Here is a 25525-nt window from a genome sequence, read left to right as displayed (position 1 = left end):
CTACCTGTCAAAACAATATCTATGTGACACCAGCGATGGAGTATGTCTTCTGCTATTTGTTTGACTTTAATTTGTTTTATGACCATAATTTCCCTATAAATCACAACCTGTAATTAAAACCCACAAACTTGTTAGTCACTGCTATCAGTGGAGAACATTGCTGGTACATGCAGTATGCCCTGAGATCTGTCAAAACATCAAAGATTCATACCAGTGGAAATGTTTTCTTCTGTCTTAATTTGTCTTTATTGTGAAAAAAAAAACAATATGAAAATAGAACTTTTTAAGATGTTCACTTTCTGTATATATTTAATGTATATCAGAATCAGTAAGTTACCTGTTATGACCTTATTTAGTTGTATCCAGCTGTACCATAGGCTGAATAGTTGTGACCAAAACAACTGTCAGTACTTTATGGCTGTTCTTTATGGCTGTTCCTAGCCTCATCAACTACTGCCTACAGTTCAGGTTTCAAGCGGTTTTGTAATAATCAGCAGTGTTGAGTTTAACCTGAAATACCTGAGGAAAGCCATGTTGTGACATACACTGCCACCCTATGGAGTACAGTAGTATGACACCTTCTCCTTATCATCATTATCATCACTGGTTACATGCATTAATTACAGCATTGGTTCTCAGTACATTCCTCATGCACCCCCCCATGTCTTTGTTTTAACCCTTCATTATCTCATCTGATTGAGCTAATCAAGGGCTTGATGATTGGTTGATCAGTGGAACTGGATGTGCTAGTGCTAAAATGTGCATGGCAAGGGAGTCCTCAGAACTCCTGCTGAACTATGATAAGCAGTTTTCCTCCAGGAAAAAAAAAATTAAGAAAGATGTTAAGCAAAAAGGGGCAGTGTGTTTGTTAGCACATTCTAAAATACAAAAATACTATTCCTAGATTAAAAATCCATAGATAGATTCATAATAACGACAATAACTATTTTATCGCCCATAGTTGCCTGCATGAAAAATGGTATTTGCAAGTTAGAAAACAGAGTAACTTGACTTACTTTGATTAACCAATGAATGTCCAAGCATCCACTAAATTTCATATAAATTTGACGGGTTTATATAATTCAAAACTATATGTTTGCATTGTACAGTAACAGAACTTCTGGCACTAAGTGACTGTAGTGTGTTGCAATATTTTTTGAGATGCTTTGTGATATCTTGGAATGGAAGAACTGCAGCCCTTGCACTCTCGGTTTAAGTAAATTTCCTATAGGAACACTAAGGAACGACAGCATTATTTCATCCAGAACATCAACAACTGGATGTTGAGACAGTGGTTGAATATGACTTAAGAGGCATTTTTATCAGAGTTCATCTCTTTCTGTTGTCAAGGCTACCGGAACTTGTTCAAATGTTTACTCACAAAACATAAGAGACTGCAAATATATTTTTAATTTAAGTTAAAAAAAAAATGTATAAGGTGCATTTGTGATTTGATACACTTTTTGTTTAGGATTTTAACCAGACAACATTAACCAGTTAATATTCCCAAGCATTTAAAGGGAGCAAAAAATATCTATTTGACCTTGGCTTACTTTATAAGATGGGATAGCTACCATGAAACTCACAACAGAGGGACTTCAATATATCCTGAGACTGGGAGAGCACCAGCCGTATCATTCGCGCTGTTGTAAGGGGATGAGTAGAGTTCAGCTACATGCCGGGCAGATCCTCCGCTCTGTTCTCCCTCCTCTTTCCCAGCAGTGCATGCATCTCCTCCAGCTGACCCACGGCCCCTTGTAATGGGGCTGGACTGGAGTGAGGAGGGCGGTGCATCAATCACTGGTAAAGATTCTGGGGCCAGACTGTCATCTCTTAGTTCCTCCCACAGATTCCCTGTAGAAAAAGAGATTTGCTGAGTACGTGGAGAGCCTAAAACCCCCTACTGGTTAAAACGTGGGATTAGGTCTAGCCTAGCTCAGTCTTTCTTTTATTACCATGTAGCTGCAGGTCGGTAAGGCTCGGGTTGAGGGTGTCGATGTCACTGCTTACGTCACCATCCAGAAGCAGGTCCTGCATGCTCCTGGCACCATTATGGCTTGCCTGCATGGCAAAGCTATAGGTTGGAGGGGTGTTAGCCGGGAGAGGGGAATCCAGACAGCCAGTTCTGGAAGGAAGCCCAGTGCTGGGCTGCTGGGATGCAGGTGAATAGAAAGAGAATGACTGTGGGTTGGGGGGCATGCAGTGGGGCTGTGGGTCAACAGTCAGTGAGGGAACGTGGTTGTAAAGAGGCTGTTGGAGGGAGTGACTTAGCCCCAGTGATTGGGACTGGCTGTAGGAGGGTACCACATCTGTTCTTGGCAGCTGAGAATGTGCATTGGACAGGCTGAGGTGGGATGACAGGGACTTAAACCTCTCTGGCTTCTCCCCCAGGAGACGATCCAGCTCCTCTAAGAAGAGATGTCCGAGAACATAAAAGCTAATTAAACACCAATATATCCAAACCATCTGATGCAATTATGTAGTTAATTCATTTACTATCATTTGAATGTCTACCAATCAATTCGTAATGTTGACACAATGACGCATAAATCCTTGTCACACAAATACGTTGGATAACAACAGTTGTGCTGCAAGAAACAGCAGTCGTTAGTTAGACAGGGCCTTGGGCAAAATCGTGATGTTTATTTTATTTCTATGTATAACCATTTTATTTATTACTGTTTATTTTCAAATTTAACCATTCATATAGATCAAGTCCATCACAGAGGATAAAAAACCCAGAGGTGTACGTAACAGAATGTAATGGATCAGGAAGGGAGGCATACTAGGGAGGCATACATCTGCTGTAACTGTGTCTCTGTGTAGAGGTAAGACAGCCAATTTTAAAAAAGAGCAACAGATGTATATCAATACTGAGTAAAGTGTAAAATCTCAGAAACAACAGGCACTACTGAGGCAGACTCTGATTATTGTCACTAATCCTCTGTCGAAAATACAAATTCAGACAGCGTGGGAGAATCCAGTACGACTGTGCCTTGCAAGTGCAACACACATATAGTATGTGAGCAGTGATGAAAGTGGAGGTTTTTCTCTGGATGAGTTACATTTCAAACCATTTCAAATGGATCTATGTGTAGGCACCCTGCTCCCTAAAGGTAAAGAGTCCATATGTATAACTTGCGTATTCAGATGTTACATCACCTCATCTGAGCCATAACATATACCACTGCTTTTTGTCACTTAGAAAAAAAGATTTATATTCCAGTCTTTCTCAGAACACATGAAGGAAGTATGAACTTGGGAGATATTTCATGAACATGATCACTCGTGGTCATTTCACACTTGCTAGACCACCAAAGAGAAACATAGGAACCCTTCACCTACTCCACCTAAATTGTTTATTTGTATTGTTCCTCCTTAACTAAACGCTAGTATCTCCAAGTTTGTCACTTCGGTTCCTAACAGAAGAAAAGTTCGGTTTCGCTTGCATCCTCCTGTTGCATGCTACAGAGAAACACCTGCTGCGACATGACATGAGTGGAAATCCGACAAATCACAGGTAATAGCGCAGTTAATTGTCATTTTACGTTTGAGATACACGTGAACAATTGTTGCACCGGTGAGGTAACAATCTTGACCGTGTTGTTGTTTTGGTGAGTCATGTAAACTTCATTTTGAGTCATGCTAATTAGTCTTCATTAACGCAGTGCCATTTAGTTTATGTTCTGTGTTGCATTTTTTTAATCGACCAGTGGAGTATTTAAAAACTTAATTATTACGTGTTCTAATCTGCATAAACCATATGCAGATTATTGCTCCATGTTTAAACTGTTATCTGTGGGTAAACTTCACTTTTACAATTGATGGAAGATAAGCTAATTGATCTTACTAGCAGCATTACTGTTTCTAAAATGTTCTTGCTAACCATGAAAGCCACCAGCCTCCCGAGTTGAGCGTATATCCTTTGGGATTCCTAATTCATATTTCTGGTTATTTTATCATATAGTCTTCGGGGATGCCTAATTTATATTTCTAGTTATCATTTTATGCTGATGGTTTGCACCACGCTTTCAAATACACATTTCACTATGTTTACTGTAAAAGTTAACTGTATATATGCATCGCTAACCTTGCTAAAGTTTGCGTTATTTTCACCACTCTGAAAGCATTAAAAGTGCATTTGTTTTGAATGGAGTACTGTAAGCCATTTCATAACACAAGCTAGGCGTTTTTTTGGTTTGTTTTTTAGTGAGATTTGGATTTTCTGAAGAGATGGTAAGCCACCCAGATGAAGGGGAAACTGCATGAAGAAGAAGGAAGACTTGTCACCAGCTGGATCTTGAATTGTGTTATGTGGTATGACTGAAGTGGGCCACACACAGGATAGGTGTGCATACACACACAGACACACATACACACACAGATATACACACTCACTCTGATGGTTTTGTGAGGGCACACCCAACATATCAGCTGTCTGCTGAACATTGAAATTGTGTCTGAGCATTCTGATTGTGATATATGGTCTAGTTTGTTCTATTGCAGTTCATTAGTTCTGGTAGGATAGAACTGTCATAACTTTCAGTATTTATTCCGTTCATTTGTTTATTTATGGTGGGTTACACTTACTAGTGACACTGTTCGGGGAAACATATTGTAATACCTCAGTTCCCCCAGTAGAGTTCTCATAGTGTCTGAGAAAGGAAGCCTCTGTAGCTTTTGTTGAAGAAAGACTTTGACCTTGTGCACAAATCTTTACACAGCCAACTGGACTGCGATCAGCTTTCGCTTCCAACACTAGTACAGAAGCATTTTCAGCAGAGCAATTTAAATCAAGATTAACTGTACACTGAAACACTTTAATCAGGTCCATCTTCAACAGGCCAGAGCAGTTTTTGACAATGTAAAGGGAGGCAGGGGCAGTAACACCAACTAGTAACACAGCAGTTTGCAAGTGCCCATGGACTGGAGCAATATTCAGGTAAGCCACAAGTTCTACTTTAGGTGACATAAGAAACAGCCTGTGGCCTGTGGGTTTAAGAAGTAGGTTTTCAACTGAAACGTTGCTGGTTCGATTCCCAGGGCTGGCAGGAAAATATCCATGGCTGAAGTGCCCTTGGGCAAGGCACTTAACACCTAACTGCCCCTGGGCACAGGGGTGCTGCCTACTGCTCCTGCACCTAGTGGTTGTGTGTGCACACTACTGCTGTGTAAGGATGGGTGAATTGCAGAGGTGTGTGTGTGTAATCACAGAGATTTAATCTTTATTTAGAGAATTGTTTCCTTTAAATGGCCTCTCATTAGATGGACCTGATGTCATAGTCATCTAAGCTTAGCCACCTTTCCCTTTGCACTTTCAGTATGCACTTGGCATGGTAAATTATCAGCAGTATTAGCTGAAGTTAGAAACACAACAACTTCAGCGACATTTTTTGGCACACCAGCAGACCTTTGAGAAGTGTCCAGTCTTGTTACAAGCAACACATCATAAATTTATTGCCAAGCACTACCTGATATTAACTAGACAAAACTGCATCACTGAATAACCATACCTGAAGAACAAGTATGGTTCTGTTAAGGTGTAGAAAGATTGTTTAGGTGTCTTCTCATTCAGGGCATTGCTTTCTTTATATACTTGTGTCTTTGGTGAAACTGCTGGAACAGCACTTGAATGCCTAGGCTTGTTGCATGCAATTATAATCGTGGAGTCAAGCACTGATGAGAGATCTGTCAAACGGGCTCACCCAGTAAGTAAGTCTTCTTGATGAGCTGATGTTGTAGTATCTCACTGTCAACTTCACTATCAATGCATGTAGTCGCTAGATATATGGGCATAAACTTCTCTCCCTTTGAGCCTGCTATCTAAACAGGTGATACATCACTTGCAACACTTGTATACATTGTCTTCCTGTTCTAAGGCTGCACGGGGTCAGAGCATGCTTTTGACCATCTGGCCTTACAGTATCATTAGCAGGTAGTGATACTAGGCAGTGATAACATTCCACAAGTTAATTAGTCACAGCAACATGAGATCGGGGAGGTGCAGCACAATTCATTTTACTCTCTTCATCAGTCTCTCTATTGATATTGGGTACCACTATACATGGAGAACTAGGAAACTGATTTCTGTTATAAACACTCCTGTGATTTCAAGTAGAAGAAACCTACAAAAAGCTAAACAAACAGCCAAATGATAGTTATATCCGGTGTAATGGATAAATGTAGTGTTACTTTGATTATTAGACTAACCTGGCACATGGTTGGAATGGATATAGAAGGGGATAGAACAGAACGGGGCTAGAACAAACCTTGAGAGCTTTAGAAAGCAGTAGCAATGATGTCAGTATTGTTCTTATTTAAGAAAGAAAATCTTGTCCCCACCTGGTTTAGCCATGCTTTTCCGCACTGTCAGGGGATCTTTGCGGCGCCATTTGTGGAGTTCCTCCTGCATTTTCTCCACCTTAGTCGGGTTAAGGGCCCACAGGCAGCCTTTCCGAGAGGAGCTGCCATTCTTGTTCTCCACTTTCTCAAAGCACTTGTTCAGAGAGAGATTGTGGCGAACAGAGTTCTTCCAGCCATCTGGGGCAGTCTGCAATGGTAGCAAACATTTGATGGGGTAAAAAAAAGAGGCCTTATGACCACTCAGTTGCAATAGATAAAACAGTCACACAGTAATCCTAATTGATACCATCTTATATGTGCAGGGTGTTTATTTTGTTTTGATAAAACAAATTAGTCTTACAGGTCCGAACAACATATAGCTCAGTCTCTGATGTGATTCATAAATCATTGGTGGTTTATAGAATTCCATGAATACCTTTGGCAATAAACAGTCCACAAGACCACATCTTGTCTGAGATCAATTTTGAAAGAATGTTTTGACAGAAAACATACAAGCTTGCTTGGCCTGTGTATATGTGTGTGTGTGTTTGTGTTTGTATGTGAGTGTGTGTGCGTAAAAAAAATAATCTTTGTGGAAGAAGTTGAATTTGAATTTATCATTGTGTGTCCTATATAACTTACATGAGCATGTATATGTTTACATACAGTATGACGACACTGTCATATTTGAAAAACCAAAAGAAGGCTGTATGAGCTGAGCACAGGATTGTGTAATTTGATTCTTATGAACATGCTCCGACAAAACACAAATAAGAATATGTCTCATGTGAATCTACTCCTTACCCAGCAAGTCTTTGCATGTTAAATGTATGTTTAATGTTTGATGTTGTGGAATAATGAAATACTCTTCCTTTCAATATGTGATGCTGTAGGTATAGTTAGCAAAAGTCTTCATTAGGAAGACAACAGTAAATTAACTTCTGTCTAATGCTTGCTTTATCATTAAAAACACAACAAATTGGCAGTGAGGAATGGCTTTACTTGGAGCCCCCCCCCCTTTTTTTATGGACACTCAAAACCCAATTACACCCAAAAGTGCCGTTCACTTCTTGGATTCCTATGTTTGAACATTTCAAACTAGCAATTTCCACTATCGTGTGGACAACAGAACTTGGAAATGCCCATTTAAAAATACCAAGTAATTTTTTAAAGAATTTTTAACAGCATTGTTTACACATGTAGTCGGAAATGAAATGCTGATGGTGTGGTGTATCTTATTGATTTATAGCACAATTGGCTTGTTGGGCTAGCTGAGCTAGCTAATACTAGTGTACACCACAATGAATGTAACTATCTTGAACAGCTGTGTCTTGGGTCAGCAGCGAATATTCAAGTATTCGGAGCGGGGGGCGGGGGTTGAGGCTTGGGCATGATTCAGGAAGGACTCAGCCAGACATTCCTCCGTTCTCAGCTGAGATGGGTGGCATAGTGCTGCAACACGTTTCTTCCAGTTTACTTAAAGGCATTGATTTTTAAGGATTCTGCAACTCTACAGTATTCTTGTTTGTATTGTTATTTGTTAATATTTTTTTTTTCCTTTTGCCCTGTCCACACTAACCCGTGTAACCCATTTAGCCCTTCTGTCCACTCTAAAACAGCGTTTTCTGCCACTGAAAATGATACTTTTTGAAAACGCTCTCCAAGGTGCATAAATTTGAAAAGGCCAAACCCTACATGGAGCGACGATATTGGACGCGACTTGGCCAAACAAGTAGGCTAGCTGGTGGGACAGCTTCAGTGTTTTGGTGTGGACATAGAACATTTGGAAAGTGGTGCGAAACCAATAGTGTGTACGGGGACACGTTTTTTACATAAAATCTGCGTTTTCAGATTTACCCGGCTTAGTGTGGACATAACGGCCAAGCGTGACCTTCACTGTTGTGAGTGAGAGGGATGTCAGGCCCCCAAGCTGAGATGGTATATAGCTCATTTCCACATTTAACAGTGCAATTATAAAGTATAAATATAGTACAAGAATGTGCTGACAAAATGTATTTTGCAATTCGCCTTGATTCTTATTGATTTAGCAAAAAAAAAAAAAAAAAGGGGATATCAGAATCCCAAAACTGAAAACTGAATACCTACCCAATGAACGAATATCCCAACAGTCGAACTTTCGTTCCATCCCTATGTCACAACCTGCACCGCCATTTTGGACTTTTAGTTTGACATGTCTTTGTGCTCCTGTTCTTTGTCTGTCTCCGCCCCTCACCTGTACCTGTTTGTCTAATTATTACCTTGTTAATTTTATCCAATCCTGTTTTGCCCTGTTTAGTTCTCCCTTGTATTTAAGTCCTAGTGTTTGCCTTGTCATTTGTCTATCGTTGTTTGTGTTTTAGTGCACACTGTTACGCTGCACCTTTTTGTTATTGGCTTTTGTTTCTGTTCTGCACGTGTATTTTGGTCTTCATTTTATGTAAAGTGTTCCGTTTGGTCACCTTCATCAACGTGTCTCTGCACTTGGGTCCTGCACCACACCACCAGCGTGACACCCTACTACTAACATTGAAACTTAACCATGGAAGCCCTTTGTTACTGAGTTCTGGACACTAACCATGCAACTCTTAATAGTGTGACCAAAATATCTCCAACCAAGCTTTTGCGTAGCCGTTTCACAGACACAAAACTGCACGTCAGACGGAAAAGAATGCTTCTGTGATTACATTTTTTGTTCATTGAAATGTTCAATGTTCTAAGCACTGCGGGTACTGTATTATTCAAAATGGATTGTTTAGAGTATGCGGTCATTGCTACATAACACGTCACATAGATACTTTCTGTTCTTCCTAGACAAGGGGAAATATGCAGTATATTGAAATACCCCTCTTTTCCCTATGTTGCACTGTAAATGAAGTTAACAAGCTTTGTGTGGAAAGAGTGAGGTCCATTCACACTACATTGATGAGACATAAAATTTACATTTGTGATGCTTGCCTTAGTACCAAATACACAACAAGGTTATAATTTCGATTAATCACTTTCAGTTTTAATATTCTGGGACTGGAGGACGGTGATGTTTGATTTCATGCAGATTTTGCGTGATACTTTTTTATCACGGCCCACACCAGTTTAAAAAAGAAGCCAGTGTTTTGCCATATCCGGTCATTTACAGGGTGAAAAGTTTTAAATGCAATGTGATGCAGATATTTGAAACAGACAGTTACTCCAGTTCTCCTAAGCTGCATGTCTTTGGACAGTGGGAGGAAACTGGAGCTCCCAGAGGAAACCCATGCAGACATGGGGAGGCCATGCAAACTCCACACAGAAAGGACTTGAACCAGGACCTTCTTGCTGTGAGGCGACAGCGCTACCCACTGCGCCACCATGCGGCCCCGAAAAAAGAAAAAGAATCTTAATCACATGGTTATTTGTCAGCTACATCTAAATTCTTGTTTCATCTGTAAAATGGGCTTTTTAAAGTGACCATGCTGGTATGATTCTGCCATTTTGGCTCGTGGGACCACATGGCTTCCCTTAGTGAACAGATAGTGAGTGCTTGTTTAGTTTCAATTTTTGAGAATCTTTCGCATTTGGTTTAATTCTATACACAAGCATGCATCTGTTTAAACTTGAAATGTTAAAGTTTACTGACTAAACTCGTTTTCTTGGAAACGCAGCCATAATTATTCTAAAGAAAATATTTTTCACATTCTGTCCTCACAGCATCACATGAGTTTATCCTTCCAGTCTATCTCTTCTATGTAAAAATGAGCCCCATTTCTGTACTATGCCTCTATACTAACTTGTAACGGGATAATAATAGAATAGTCCATTATCTGTCAGTTATGATGCAAATTGTCATACACCATTAGTCAATCCTAACAGTAAAGACATTGTACACTCAGATTCTCTGCATTTGTTTCATTCTAATATCCAACACTTTGCCTTTCAGCACAGAGCTCATATTCCATAAATGATTACAAGCTGCTCATAAAAGTCAGAAACCTTCACTTAACTCCAGATAAAAAAGAGCTGTCACATGTAAAAATATTTATTGACAGTTTACAACTGTTATATTTGTTTATCATTTTTGGTGGTCTTTTAGTTGATTCTTTGTAACACTAAGTCATTTAAATATAACAGAACTACATGAGCAGTCAAATAAAGACTTTTTTTTTTCTACTAGTCTCAATGATTTATTTAGCTTACTTAACAGATGGATATATCAAGAAACCTGAGCTGTCCTTTTATTATGGTTATAATTTAATTTTATGTGAAACCTCGCTAGGCAATCGTATAATTAGGCTAATAGTTACCCTACTCTGGTTGTGGAGAAAAAAATGCTTTGATGCTGTTGCTGCAGTTCTGCTTAGGAGAATTTATGTGCAATAAAACCTCATTTTATCAGGTAGTATATCCACAAAGCCCTGTGGATAGATTTTGCAGTATTGATTTGTCTTGTACTGCAAGAGTGAAAGTACAGATGAAAGAGAAACACTCAGTTTCTTAAGTAAATGTTCCATTTTGGAATATTCCTAATGGAAATATACCTGCTGGTTCATATAACACAGTCTATATGCAACACTGAAGCAATTTCTAGGCAGTGTTCTTGACTATGAATGGAATCCCTACTTCCAAATATCTTTGTTGACAATTGTCCACCTTTGTCATAGCTAGCGTGCTATGTATGCTAGGATGCCACATTATGTGGGCATTAGGTGGACTAAATTGTTCAGTGAGCTTAGTTTACACACAGCAAGTTATGAAGCCATGGTTTGCTACATAAAGCAGGCAGGCAGTCATTGAGAGATGTAGTCACTATTCAGTAGAATGTGTTTGAACAGGCAAAATGAGTAAGCTAAAAAAAAATTGAGTATTGAGGCTTTTCAAACACAGTAGTGCTACAAAGTGCATGGCAAACAACATGAATCTTGTGGTAGGAAACAGCACGCTGATGAATGAGATCCAAGGAGAAAGACAAGAGCCTCATAAACAAGCATGCAAATCACAAAAGGGCAAAAGTAAATGTGTGGAATATCAGCCTTTCAGTCCTCATCCGTAATATGCTTGTCAGCACCAGTTCCTCTCCTGTCAACTAAAAACAAGAAAAAGTGGTTCCAGTAGCCATGCGAATGCCAGCAAATCTCAGTACCTCTTGTACTGATGGCAGAATCAGGATTTGGCACAAGTGACATGAGTCTTCGGGCTAATCCTGCCTGGTTTTAACAGAACAGACTAATGGCAGTGGAGTGAAGGTGGAATGGGAGTATTTTCAAGATGCATTAGATCCCTTGATACCAACTGAGTAATGTTTGAACAGCATAGCATCATTTATCTTTACCCAGCATATTTCACCCATGTCATATAGATACCTCTGGGGTGATGCTGTCAAAAGGCAAAGGTTATTGTTTCAGAATGGCTCTAGGAACAGCGAGTTCACTTTGACTGAGTGGCCTGAACAGTCCTCAGACCTCACCACATTAGAACGTTTTGGGGATGAGACAGAAGAAGCAGCGTGAATTAACCACTGTCCAATCTGCAGCAGCTGTGTGGACCATGCCAGCAGCATGGACCAACATCTCTCTGATACATTTTCAGCACCTTGAGCCACTGTACAGCAAAGTAATCAGGCAGTTCTCAGTGTAAAGGTGTTCCATGTGTTCCCAATAAACACGGAGCTGGTTGTAGTAATCAAAAACATATAGATAGAGAGTTCATTGTTTGTGTGATATGATTTGCTGGTATGATAAAGTGGCAGGTTTCCATTACTTTAATGTGTCTTCCCTTGAGCAGTCATGTCTCCTTGTTCTAAATGATTCACACTACAACTATTTGGATGACAGCCATATTTCGTAATAGGAATTCTGCTTCCTATGTAGGTGCATTGTATTTGACAGGCGTTTGAATTTCATTCAACGCGTTTTCCATCCTTTCTCTCATAATGCTTTTATTTCGAAATAAATCATTTTTGACTGAACCTTTGGTAATGGAGGTGAAAAGTCTTAGCTAGAGAATTTTCCAGTAGATTTAATATGTTAAAAAAGAAAAAACAAATGAGGGTGTTGCCCATTCACACTGATAGTGAAGCACAGGTATTTCTCTGTGACACAGTAATACAGTATAACTCACTATAATTCTATTCAAATTTCTTCCTTATTGTATACATTCTTTAAAACAAGGATATATGAAGACCGAAACAGCAGACCTCCAATTTCTAATAATGTGTCGGTAAAATGAAGCACCGCAAGCTTTCTTTGATCTGGGTTAGGATTTTTAAATCTTTGGCAGACCATACTGTGCAAAAATTTTTTTAATTTTTTTTTTTTTTTTTGTCAGCATTCTTGCAAAGTAGACCAACTCAGATTGTTTAAAAGTCCATGGCGGGGTGTTTTTAAGACAATGCTCTGATAAACTAAGCTTTCACGTCCTTTTTATGGATTTCCTTCATTCATTAGTGCGTAGATGCATGTCAGGGAAAAGGAAGCCCATGCTCTTTGTATTATCTGACATGTCATCACCTTCAATCAACAGTATTTTTGTCTTCGTTTTATTTTTTACTGTTTGGCCTCAGGTTCATGAGACTCTTGTCATCCAGTGACTTTTACACAGTATGCAGCCCTCACACGTCACCTGATCGTTCGCCTACACTTACATGGAAAAGAATCAAAACAGTGCCACGTCTCAGTGCTGTCCATTGGCTAAGACTCATCAGGGCCAAAAAACAGAGCTATCAAGCCATGACGGGTGTAGCCCCGGGAGCCTTAAGGAGAGCTGCTCTGCTGGCACAAAGCTGTATTTGTTCCCCACATGCTGTATGATTAATATTATTTGGGCTGTTGCCAGGATACTAAAGAGTGAAGAAGAAAAGGAACCAGGTGGTAATACTTGTCGTTTCCTAAAGTTCCTAAAGTGTTTTTTTTTTTTTTTAGTTATGTATTTTCACTTATTTATTTGTTTTTTATTAATGAGATCAGCATATGGGTTAAAAACAGACTCAGCTCCCGGTACCACAGGTGGGTGAAGCCATAGCAGCAAATCCACATGGTTTAAGGAGGTTTCTTTGCTTTATGACAATACTCAAAACATCAGTTACATCTACATTATTGTGGTCATTTGGTATTTTATTCAGTGTGCTTTATAAAAGGAAACGCCAACATGCAAAATGAGCTTTCAGATTGTACCTTAAAATAGGGAAAGTGTTCGGTCATGAAGCTGTAGATCTCGCTCACTGGCAAACTCCCCGTCTTGCTGTTTCTCAGGGCCATAAAGATGAGAATGCTGCAGAAAATATGAACAACTGTATTAGATGAGCTGTGTGCTGTTTGGTTTTCATATAACGTTCTGTGATATTTCTTTCTTACTGCTTTCTCTGCTGATGCACTTACTCACCAAAAAAAAAAAGTAAAAAAGAACTCATGAAAATTGTCCTTTAACAAAATCTCTTCAGCGGTTCAAAATCAAGTAATCGCTCATCCAAATGAAAATACCGTAAAGAGATCTTTCTCTGTTTTTCAGTCATAATCTTTATACAGGCCATCTTCGGCTATTTGGTTTCAAATGTGGCATTTCCAAAACATACAGCAAAATACATTTCTATAATACAACTATGATTTAAGCTAAGACTAAAAATGTCTTGCAAGCAGTAGTACTGTGTAATTCAAACCTCTGTTGCTCAGCAAACGTAAACATTACGAAGCCACATGTGAAACATTTTGCAATGATCAGGAATACATTTGCAAGGTCTGAATTTACAGTCAGAAATGTAGCAAACAAAAAGCTATTTATGTAATTAAAAGTCATATTTAAATGAAGGATTTAACACTGAGTCCTGAATCACAGCTGGTTGATGAGAAGCATGACTCTGACTGGTATCGGAAAGCAGTTCCATTAAAAAGAGGGCATATGTATTGCACCTAACACCTGCAAGCCTTCAGGCCCTGCTGTGCAAATATGAATTTCATCTGTATCTATTTAGTTTGACTTTCATAAATGCTGTGATATTCAATTTTCACTTTTGTGAATTTGGCAAGTTTAACTGGAGTGTACAGGATCAAGCGTGCTCCCGAGGAATAAAAATAATCTATGCAATTTAGGATATAGACAGTTACTTGCATGCAGAGATTTTTAACATATATGTACACAGTTTTTGTTTCATTGACTTGCTCTGTGTCTGCTCTACTGCCCAAATCAACACACACTTTTCATAATTATGAGAAAAGCAGCCAGTAGAAAATGTGTAATTTTAGCACTGTATTACTTTAGACAGTGGCAAGTGTTCAGGGAAAGGATGTTAATATGAAAACATTTTGTTTCTGAAAATGACCAGTTCTTCATGACTATAATTTTTATTTTAGAATTCTCTTAGAATGAATGAAAAACAGTTTCTGAAAATGACCAGTTCTTCATGACTATAATTTTTATTTTAGAATTCTCTTAGAATGAATGAAAAACAGTTTTCACTATTGAGTCACCAGAACTAGTGTTTTTCTTCCTGGTCAAACACACAGATCACATTTTGTGTCTCTGTCCAATCATGATATACATGGCTTAGGGCCACAGCTAAAGATGGAGAGAGATGTAAATGGAAATATACAGAGTGCTATGTGACTGTGTGAAAATTTGCAAGCGGATGGGCTCTTAATGGACTGTATGTAATTACCTGTAGGAGTAGATTGGCTTGGGGTACAGTGGCTGTGTAGAACTTTCCTGAGCTGCATTTGTGGAAAGGCCATGGTAAGAATAGTGAGAGCTGCTTCCCAGTCTCCCTGCTGGACACACGTCTGAAAACTTGGGAGAGAGAGAGAGAGAGAGAATGTAAGGCCTTATGTAAAGCCTGCACAAAGCCACAAACATACACACACACACACGCATTTGTTTTTATATCTTGACTTTAGTCAGATCAGTCAAATCTGTGCGTGTTCTCAGTATATTTTATACACACGTCTCTCTCTCTCTCTCACACACACACACACACACTGTGATTAACAGTTTGTTGCCCCAGGTGTTTGATTAATCTCTGTTTTAACTGTCTTGGTTGCTCAATGACCGTCTTTTTTCTCAAGCTACAGAGCACTTCTCCTCTGAAGTGCCGCATACATGATAAACTATGCCAGTGTGTGATGAAGTTCACTCAGTGTGTTAAACTGATACTGACCTCCTTCTGTATCTGCATGCACACGTGTACAATAATGCAGCGTTTCTCAGTCCTGCTCCTGGGGAACTCCTGCTCTGCATATCTTCCATCTATCCTTGCTCCGAACACACCTGATTAGTGTGATTAACATGCTCTTGATTAAATCAGGTGTGCTCAGCCAATCAAAAGTGCCACTGATGAGTTCAGCCAGGTAGGTAGAGCAGGGAAAGAAGGAAAACATGCAGAGCAGGGGGTCCCCCAGGAGCAGGATTGAGAAACACTGCAATAGTGGGTCACAAAGATTCATGTTACTATTTGTGCATATTTTTGTGCGTATTTTACTTTCAGTCAACTTAACTATAACTCTTATTACATTCATTAGTATCATACTGCTGTACTCTGATATGGCTGGTAATATTCTTTCCTAGGCAGAGCTGCAGTTTAGTGGGTCTTGAGTGGTATTTAAGTGATGCAGCAATAACAATGAAAAAATATTCACGTGATGTTACAAATATTTTTAATAGTATATGTAAACAGACTTTTGAATGTCATTACAGTATTTCAGTATGCTTCACTGAGAAGTCGCTGGATAAAAGCATCTGCTAAATGAATAAATGTAAATGTGTTTTCTCTCTATAAGACAACCAGCGGAGAAGAATAAATACAAGAATACTTTGGTGACTATTTGTGACAAGATACAGTATTCATATACTCCTGCGGATATTTTCTACTATGTTTTCTATTTTCTATTCTATGTTCTGTAACAGAACTTCTACTAGAGTCCGATTTGACTGACTGCACACTAATTATGTGGTCCAGCACAAGATTCCCAAATGCATTTTAAGGTATTTGATATGTCTACTTCAAAACGGCATAAAATGGTTAACATGTTAAAAAGTTAGAGTTTGTGCTGTTTTTGATATTTTACAAGTATAAATATTTTTAGTGCTCAGTACTGTTAGTATTGATTTTACCGAATAAGTCCGTGTTTGCGTTGCTTTCCAAATTGACGCTCATTAATTTTTGTGAAAAGCTGTTTTCATCATAGTGTGCCCTAATATTGCATGACAACATAATGGCCTAGTTGGGTGGGTTGGGCTGGGTTATTTTCCCACAGTACACACACACACACGCACACACACAACCTCACCCACTCTTAGGAGCTCACCTGTTGAAGGGAACTGAGGTTACTGTAAGTACTGTTGTTCTGTGAGGGGTAGCTTGGTGGATCAGCGGAGCCCGTCTGTATGCCAGAGTACATCTGCGCTGCACCCTGTCCCGAATGAGCAGGTGACACAGATGTGTGATATACGAGGCAACTCTTTTATGTTAATGGAACTCATGAGAAGGCAATAAGGACATCTGCGAGCACGTCTATAAGGTGAAACCTCGACTGTTCCCATACAGTTTTCGCCTCAAGCCATGCTAACATGCTGGCAGGAACACCAAAGAGATTCAACAGGCCTGTAGATCCTCTCTCTCTCACACTCACACACACACACACCCCCCCACTCACATAATTGCTTATTCACAGAAACACTTTGTAGTAGCGACATTGTAAATATGTCACTGTCAAAAAAAAAGAGGTGTTACGAACAAGAGGAAACCCCTCACCCAACACCCCCCCAGTCTGTAAAAGTCCAGCCTGGACTTATTTACCATGAACATAGAGGCTTGAGTGGTGGGACTGTAAGAAGCCCAGGAGCTCTGCTTTTCCACGTCGTCAGCATCAGTAGGTGTGGCACTGAACATGTGTGGCAGCTCTACTGTTTGGAAGCAGTCTAAAATGTGAGGACCGCTGCCAGTCCCAGCGCTGTACTGTCTGCAGTAAGGGTGGAAACGACCCTCCTCGTCAGGGCCGGGCTCCGGCCTAGCGTAGCACCCGTCTGTACTGTGTCTGCGCAGCTTCTCCACAACTGCGCTCTTCTGTCTGTAGGAGATACTTTTCCTCTGCGAGAAGGGATCAGACCCCTCCCCAACACTTGTCTTCTCAAACTACAGATAAAAAAAAAGATTTAATCTGTTTGAGAAGGATTAACAGAGTCTGTTATTGCAGTGACTGGACTAATTTCATCATTTCATTTTTTTTTTTTTTTTTTTGGTGGTGTTATGTGAATTCTGTTATCTCAGTATCTCTAACATCTCAAAACCCTCTTTCCCTCTTTTTTCCTCTTTCGTTCAAATATGCTTAATCATCATTACTCAAATTAAAAGATCAAATATATCATTTAAGCAAGTTACCTATGCAATGTAATACCTGAAAAACAGTTAATATTACATTTGAGTGCCTTTTAGGTAGAACATTAGGAACAGATTAGTAGTATTATTGGAAAAATTGGAGTTGAAACATTTAATTTTTAAAGTTAAGCCTTTACTCTAAATCACATCGTGTTGTACTTTAGCCTGCAGGTTCTCTTCTATTCTGCTAGATTTGTTGACGTGCAATCTATTTAAATTTGCACTTTTATTTTGATTCATTTTTCTTTTGAGAAAACATACTACATTCAGTTAAATTAGCAAACTATGAGAAATTCAGTAACTTTCGTGTAATATAGGATAGATTGAAAACAGATTGATAAAATTTGTTCTGTGAACAACAAAAAATGTTCCATTTTGAACTCTGGAAACCAAAATGCCATCTTCCTATTTGGACATACTCTGTCTCACTATATACCCCGACCGATGGTATGTAAGGCTTTTTATCAGAGCAATAAAGTATGAGCAGTGATACATCTGAAGCCCCTGGGCAATAATTAATTAGTCTATATGAAGGGAAATTTGATTGATGTCAGGAGAAAAATACAGTTCTCTTGGCTGCAGGGCATACTGTCCTCGTACGATGTTCTGTGAAAGTTCACGCTCTCTTCAAGAGACTGTAACAGACCGTGCAGCTGCCAGCTCACAGGGGCGCAGTCAGAGAGAAAAAAAACATGAAGACAAACACTATGTGGAGCCTCGTCTTTCCAAAAAAAGCCAGGCAATTTATCCGCCACTCAATCAAGTCAAAGACATACACGAGAACATTGTAACGTGAAGCCCCTTGATGTTGTGAGCGGTTTGTTTGGTGTGTAAACATGACATGGAAAAGGGGAGTACCTGTGAGTGAGCCATCTGCTGACAGGTGGACACTATGGGGTTGAAAGCGCACAGCTCCTCCTGAGTGGTCATCGGACAACTGCTGCCGCTGCCGCTGCTGCTGCTGCTGACGCTGACGGGAGAGAAATGTTCTGTGGCCATGATGCAATCACCTTGAGAAGAAGGCGAAAATGAAATTGAGAATTTTTTTTGTTTGTTTTGTTTTGTTTTGTTTTGTTTTTGTTTTTGTTCTTTGCCTGGACTGTAGGTGGGGTGATCAGGGGTTTTTTTTCTCTCTTTTTTTTTTTTCATTTCCTGAAGATTGCCTTTATGATAATTATGAGATATCTATCATTAGCCATGTTGTATGAAACCACCCAATGCTTTCTCATTTCTAATGCAGCTCTTCTCAGATGATAAAAATCACCTCTGAAAAAGAATTACCCCAAAAAAGTTCAATAAAAAAAGTTAAATAGATATGAGTATTCGTTGGATTTTCACCTTTCTCCTTCATTTGAATATAAGTACGAATCTATATTTTTTTTCTTCTGACATATGTTTCTGATTTACAGGTCAAACCATGCAGCCCTCAACAGCATCACTTTGTAGTTCCCTGACTGTTTCAGTAAGCATCTGTCAGGACATTTACGCATGAGGCACTGGGGGTTTTGTGGTTCTTTATTTTAGTGCTATCGTAGAGTTATATATGGTGAGGTGAGTTATATATGGACAGAGGGGCCCTTTCACTCTTCTTTGTTTTACTGAAGTGCTATCTGATCACAGATCAGGTGAGACACGTGGCTTGGGTTCCAGGAAGAAGAGCCAGGTTTCAATTACAGTCAACAGCCTGTAGTGTCATTACTCAAACTCATTAAAATCACCAACAAACCATGAAGCTTTGGTCATACAGAGAGAAATAGTGCTAAGATATGTTTTAAAGTGAAATTAAGAGCACTGTGTGTGGGTGTGTGTGTGTGTGTGTGTGTGTGTGTGTGTGTGTGTGTGTGTGTGTGTGTGTGTCTACTTAAACATATTCTCATTCTGCTGTTCCATGTTTCAGAGAAAGATAAGCCAGTCTTTATGCTATACGCTTTGACTGATTTCTCAATCTGCTTGGCTGAAAACACAAGCCAGGCTTTGTCTGTTTCAGCCCAGAGTGCAAAGAGAAAGTGGCTGAGAAGAGAGAAAGCTGATAAGAGACAAGAAAAAGCTACAATTTAAGACTAAAAAAATACTGTTTGTGTGAAAAAAAAGAATTATCTTGATATTTGTTCATATTTTTCACATCATGTCTCCTGTCTCATACTTAACTTGGATTCCTGGTCTTTTATTTTTATTTGTATTTTTTCAAAGAGGTCGCTACATTTTCACAATTACATGATTCTTCCGGCAATTGCCCATGCTGTTTGTTTCCAAAAATGTGTTCTACATCAAATTGACACTATCAAAGTAAGACTAAACATGTGAAGCCTTTGTCTGTCTTCTAACCTATTCGAAATCCAACTGACACTGACAGTTTTAAAAAGGAAAAAAAAAAAACCTTCTCGAAACTTTGCTCTCATTCTCATTTCCCAGATAAGAAGTCAAAAGGAGTTTAAAGATCTTTCGATAACGACATGCAAAAAAAAAGGTAATATTATACAGTCTGGTGGTCTAAGTTTCACAAGACTCAATTTCCTTTTGCATATATCTGTCTTGTATCTACTGCTTTGTCCGGCATGCCTGTGCAGTGACTAGCCAAAGACTTTTTCCTGATCTCACCACATTTGACTGGCATTGCTAATGGACTGTGTGCATCTCTCTTTACAAGTCAATCCATCATACAATCAGGGTTTCTTTCTATGTATCTGCTGTGTTGGACAGCATGTGTTCTTTCCCTGTGCTTAACAGCAAAATGACCAACAGCGTAGAGATTTTATAACACTTATGAGAGTGATCTAAGGATGCCAGTATTCTTTACGTGGAGATATGGAGGCAGGTTTTTCTGGGGGGCAGGATTGGGAGGGGGGGGTGTCATGTAATAACCTTGGGTGACCTCTAGGAGGCAGTGAGTGGCTCGTATTTCCACTCCTGAGAGCTGAACCTTGTTTTAAGCATCAGGCCTGTAACTGGAAGCAAAGTTTCAGTTATCATCCGCTGTGTCTGTCTGCACGTGCAATTTAAAGGGATGTTAGATCTGCTGGCCGTGCATGTACGAAGCTGTAAAATCCGCTGAGCTGTCTCTCAACAGCTTGATGACATTTCCTGAAAATCAGCCATCAGCCACTCCTAGAAATTGGGTACAATTTGTTTACGTTGCCTTGGTTATAGGTGATACTACTGAATGACTGTAAATGTAAGACACACTGTAAAAACAGTATAGCACATCAGTGGGATACAGAAGCAGCTGATGATCTAACTGGACTTTGAATTTGGGCATGAGCACTAGTACATACAACTGGTACATTAGGATATGTCAGCAAACACAAAGAGATGTAAACTGTAAAACTTTGAGCAGCAGCTCTGGGAATAGCACTGAACTGAGAATGTCTCTAAACTAAGCGATTACTGTGTGTTGGCACGTTAAGTCAGGCATCGGATGCCAATGTAAAAATGAGTTTTAAGAGATTTTTTTTTCCGTTTGACTTTTTTTAACCTTTCTCTTACGATCTTTAGCCAAGCAATATGTCTTCACTATTCACTTTGATTAAGGTTTTGATTGATGTTCGATGATTTATGATTATATTTCAGGAGGGTATAAATTGAAGCCTGAGGATGTTCAGAGATAAAGAAGGTACGACACACCCCTTCAAAATTATCTTTCCTTCTGGAAAAACATCATTCCAACCTAGTGATTTTTTTTTCTTTTTTTGACATTTCTCTCGTTCAAACAAACATTCGGGTTTTTTTTTGCTCAGACCCCCCCTGAGCTTAAAAGGGCATTTGATGGCACCACTCTCTCATAGACTGTTACCCTGCTTTTGATTATTTGTGGGAGAGATTATGTGTACTTCTCCATATTACCGCTTCACGCGGAGCTGCTGTGGCTTGATTGGTTAGGTGCTCACCACGCAATGTGAGAGTCGGGGGTTTGAGCCTGACTTAGTCACAGTTGACATCAGCAAGGGCATGCAGTGAAGTAAGGTGCTACATTGCCATGTGCAAAAGTCCCTGTAAAGGGCACTGCCCTAGCACCCATATAAAAAGGCTCCTTGTGTAAAAGAGGAACAAGAACCACTCCATGTAGGCACTTCTCAGTCAAAGGCTATGATAAGGATGATGAAAATGAAAGACAGATTGATATAGTTTATGTCAGACAGTAAAATATTATGACATAGCAGGGTACAAACATGGTGAACTGGGATGTGTGCCTGGGTTTGTCAAAGAGAGCAGTGAAAAGTCATGTACACGACCCAAAGGGGCACACCAATGGAACGCTTTGACAATTCATTCAGTCCTTTGTGTAGCAGTAAACCTAACGAGAATTTATAATGTCCTTTATATGACAGTTATACAGTATATAACTTGTATGGCAGTAGAGAGTCATCAGATGGTCATCTGTGTATTTCTGTTTTGTGCTGTTTCGTTCTTGTTTTTTGTTTTTTTGTTTTTTCCTTTTAATTTGACTTGATTCTAAATGGATGGGTATTTCTTTTTTAAGAACATTTTTAAACAACCTTGTCAAGTCAAGCATATTTTACAATTTTTGGGGGGTAGGTAAGCAATATAACTATTCTTAACATTTCAAGCCACCATTAGACTGAAGATGATTCATACACAAATTACCCAGTGACGGTCACAAAATTCCAAGGCTTCGTAAACCTGGGTTAATGTAAGTCTAAACGTATATTAATATAGGTTAATATAGGTCCAAACCTATATTAACCAGTACTGTGAAGAATGATGTACCTCTCTGAAACACAACTGCACTCACTCTCAGGCACACCAAATGCCATCAGAGGGCCCACCAGAGTGGCCTCATTCATTCAGTTTGCTTACACAATGCATGCTATAAGCAGGCACATGCACATACACACATACACCCACGAGTCTACAAGTGCCATCTGAATTCATACTCTCTGCCTGGGATAGTGATAATGCAACATGGTTTCAGCTGAAAGAGTATTAACAGAACGATCAGCACTGCCTGGCCAAGAGCCAGAGCCAAAGAGCCACTGGAAAAGAACTTGCTGTAACAGGTTCCCAAGACTGAAGTCACTGTCAGCTGGGAGCCTCTCTCTCTCTCTCTCATTCTTTCTTTCTCTCTCTTCCTCTCACTCACTTTCTATCTCTCTCTCTTTCTTTCTCAGAATTCAAGAGGGATAGTCATTTTACTGGGACATTAGATTCTCTCAAATATATACCTCCTCAAGACAACAGGCCTTCTGCCCAATTTCACAGCCCGAGGCAGGGCGACCCTTTAAATGGAATCCTATCACGCCTGCCCTCCCCTGTCCAACCTCTTCCCACTATGCCTCATTCACCTCTCTAGGCTGGATTTCACTGGAAAGACTTCGCCCAGGTGGAAACAAGCCCAGGATGACTCCTGAAGGAGATCTTGCTGTGTTTACAAAAACTCAGAGTGCCAAGGTAATACATAACAGATACTGTCTGAATAACTACCAGCTTGCAAACAGTGACTAATACAATTTATTGCTCTGGTGTTCTGCTTGGTGACATGAAGTTGTAAAAAGGTTTTTGGTCACATGTGGGTTAGTTGTTTTATAATATACAACATAAGACACTAAGAATAAATGCTATCAAAATTTCATTTCTCAACACAAATAAAACCAGTTCCCAAGCAGTGCCAATCTTCCCATCAATGGATAAGAAAATGAGTGAAATGACCCATACCCCTCTGAGTTTCTGCTGCCAGTGTGGATGAGCTCAAATCTGGTCCATACAGGTGGTCGCTGACTTGCAGCTTATCCTCAGTCAGTGGTTCCCAAAAAACAGCCCTTGCTCTCTTTCTCTGTCTCTCTCCCTCTCTCTCTTTGAGAGAGAGAGCTTTTATAGTAACTGACAGACAGGAAAAACAACTGTGATGAGGTAGGTGTGTGTGTATGTATGTTAATGTGAGCGAGAGAGAGAGAGAGAGAGAGAGAGAGAGAGACTGAAGGAGAGAGGAAATCTATGCTAATACGTGATTTTTTTTTTCATTCTTCTCTTTAAATTAACTCGGAGTGTAGTGCCATAACTCTCATAACTATTCTAAATTATCAAGACGAACCACAAGAGGAGGAAAACCTGTGGAAAGCATATTTAAAAAAAGAAGAAGAAGAAGAAGAAAAACAACAGATGAATGAGCTCTTATGTTACACCAAGAAACCTATCAGCTTGGGGCTGTGCATGTCACATAGAAGGATTGAGAAAAGGCTGGAATGCAGAGAAAAGCTCTCCAGCCTATGAGCACAATAACAGCAGGCTCTAGCACTGCACAAACCTTGTCTCCCACAAGTCTGAAATGTCCTGCAGTGTCATATCAAGTTTTACATAATTACATTTTTTTTGTTGTTGTTCTGTTATCGTTACTGTTGTTGTAGTTGTTTCCAGAGAAAGAGAAAAGGGAAAAGCTTTAGGTCTTAGTCATTCTTATATCCTGGTCTGCATGTAACACCCCCACACCCCCACACACACACACGCACACAGTACTGACACAGTAAATCCATGTGTGAGCCTTTTCTACCCAAAGTCTGATACAATAAGAATGAAGTACAGAAAACATTTGAACACATTTTTCAGTCATTTCAAGTATGCTTTCTGCAGTTGTAGAGGGCTTTTTTTCCCCTTTTTTTCTTTAGTTCTTTCATTCTGATCAATCTAGTCCGTCATAAAGAAAATTACTTGAAATAACTTGTCCTTGGATTCTTGGGTAGATACCATTTGTGGTTTGGCAAACCGATACATTTTAAGTCATAGTACAACTGTCAAAAGTAAACAGCAGTTGCTCAGCTTCTTCTGTGCTGTAGTTGAAGAGCCAAGACAAGAATAGTGAACTACATATTTTGAGTGGAAGCACGTGAAATTGGACCTCACTGAGACCACCCTCATTTTAAGCAATAAAAAAAAAGCAGCTCACCGATCATTCCGGAACATTCTAGTACGTGACAACTTGACAGCCAAGCTCTGTAATGGCAGTGTTTCCCCAATACAGCAATACAGAATGTGTGTGTGTGTGTGCGTGTGTGTGTGTCTGTGTGTTTGAGATAAAAAGAGAATGCTCAGCTTACTTGTTTCAGGTAAAGCTAATGATTTATGAGCTTAGACTGAGAATCCTTAAAAAAAAAAAAGAAAAAAAAAACTCGGAGACACCTGGATTTATAACATTTTTCCTCAAGGTACTGGTCAAAAACTTATGAAAATTCCATAATATCACCTGCCTGGGATGTTGAAAAGAGCATCTGTAGAAATGAGCCAAGATCAATTCTGTGTGGTTCCATTTAAATTTCCAATAATATCCATCCAAGGGGACAATACAAAAACATCCTCTTATATTCTGTACATGTTATCTCCTTAATCAATCATTTTGCTGTACACATTACTGCTCAGCATATCAAAAATCAATTAAAAAAAATAAAAACAGATATATACTGTTCTTGTGTTCATATTACTTAAGTGGCTTTAATAAATATCCTGCACTTGCTGAAAATTGTAAAGGATTATTGTTCTTTGGAATAGAAAGTTACACTTTCAGACACATGAACCACCATGCAATAAAAATGAAACAAAAAGTTAATACTTACATTCATGGTGAAATGTTTTTTTTTTTTTAAACCTTCATACAGTATGCCTTGTGGACAGGGGAGAATGATATAAATGGTGATTCTTTAGAAGATTCCTGAAGTAGAGAATGCACAGCAGCAGCATGTCGATCAACACTCTGACTAAAAAGGTTTAGTGGGCAGACCATCAGATGACAGTGGGGTTTCCAGAAGGTCATTTACGTCATTCAGATAAATTTGCTATCTTCCCCCCATTCTGTTATACTCCCAGCTCCAGTGCCCTCTGCAAACAGCAAACAGCGTGTTTTCAAAT

At 39.4% G+C, this 25525-nt stretch overlaps 1 protein-coding gene across 1 annotated transcript; it reads right to left on the bottom strand.

The window, feature by feature from the left end:
* Nucleotides 1-1455: 1455 nt before the first annotated feature.
* foxn1 (forkhead box N1) lies at nucleotides 1456-25359 on the bottom strand. The gene is made up of 9 exons (XM_030778133.1): nucleotides 25234-25359; nucleotides 18533-18684; nucleotides 17096-17431; nucleotides 16605-16709; nucleotides 14963-15153; nucleotides 13485-13581; nucleotides 6343-6550; nucleotides 1956-2408; nucleotides 1456-1854 (listed from the first exon to the last, which is right to left on the bottom strand). Exons 2-9 carry the CDS (start codon nucleotides 18671-18673, stop codon nucleotides 1583-1585), a joined length of 1803 nt encoding a protein of 600 aa, XP_030633993.1. The 5' UTR covers nucleotides 18674-18684; nucleotides 25234-25359; the 3' UTR covers nucleotides 1456-1582.
* Nucleotides 25360-25525: the final 166 nt, after the last annotated feature.

Source organism: Chanos chanos, chromosome 6, assembly GCF_902362185.1.
Source record: "Chanos chanos chromosome 6, fChaCha1.1, whole genome shotgun sequence".
Classification (NCBI taxonomy): domain Eukaryota; kingdom Metazoa; phylum Chordata; class Actinopteri; order Gonorynchiformes; family Chanidae; genus Chanos; species Chanos chanos.
Note: the sequence above shows the minus strand (reverse complement) of the source record. Positions and strands in the feature narration are given on the sequence as shown.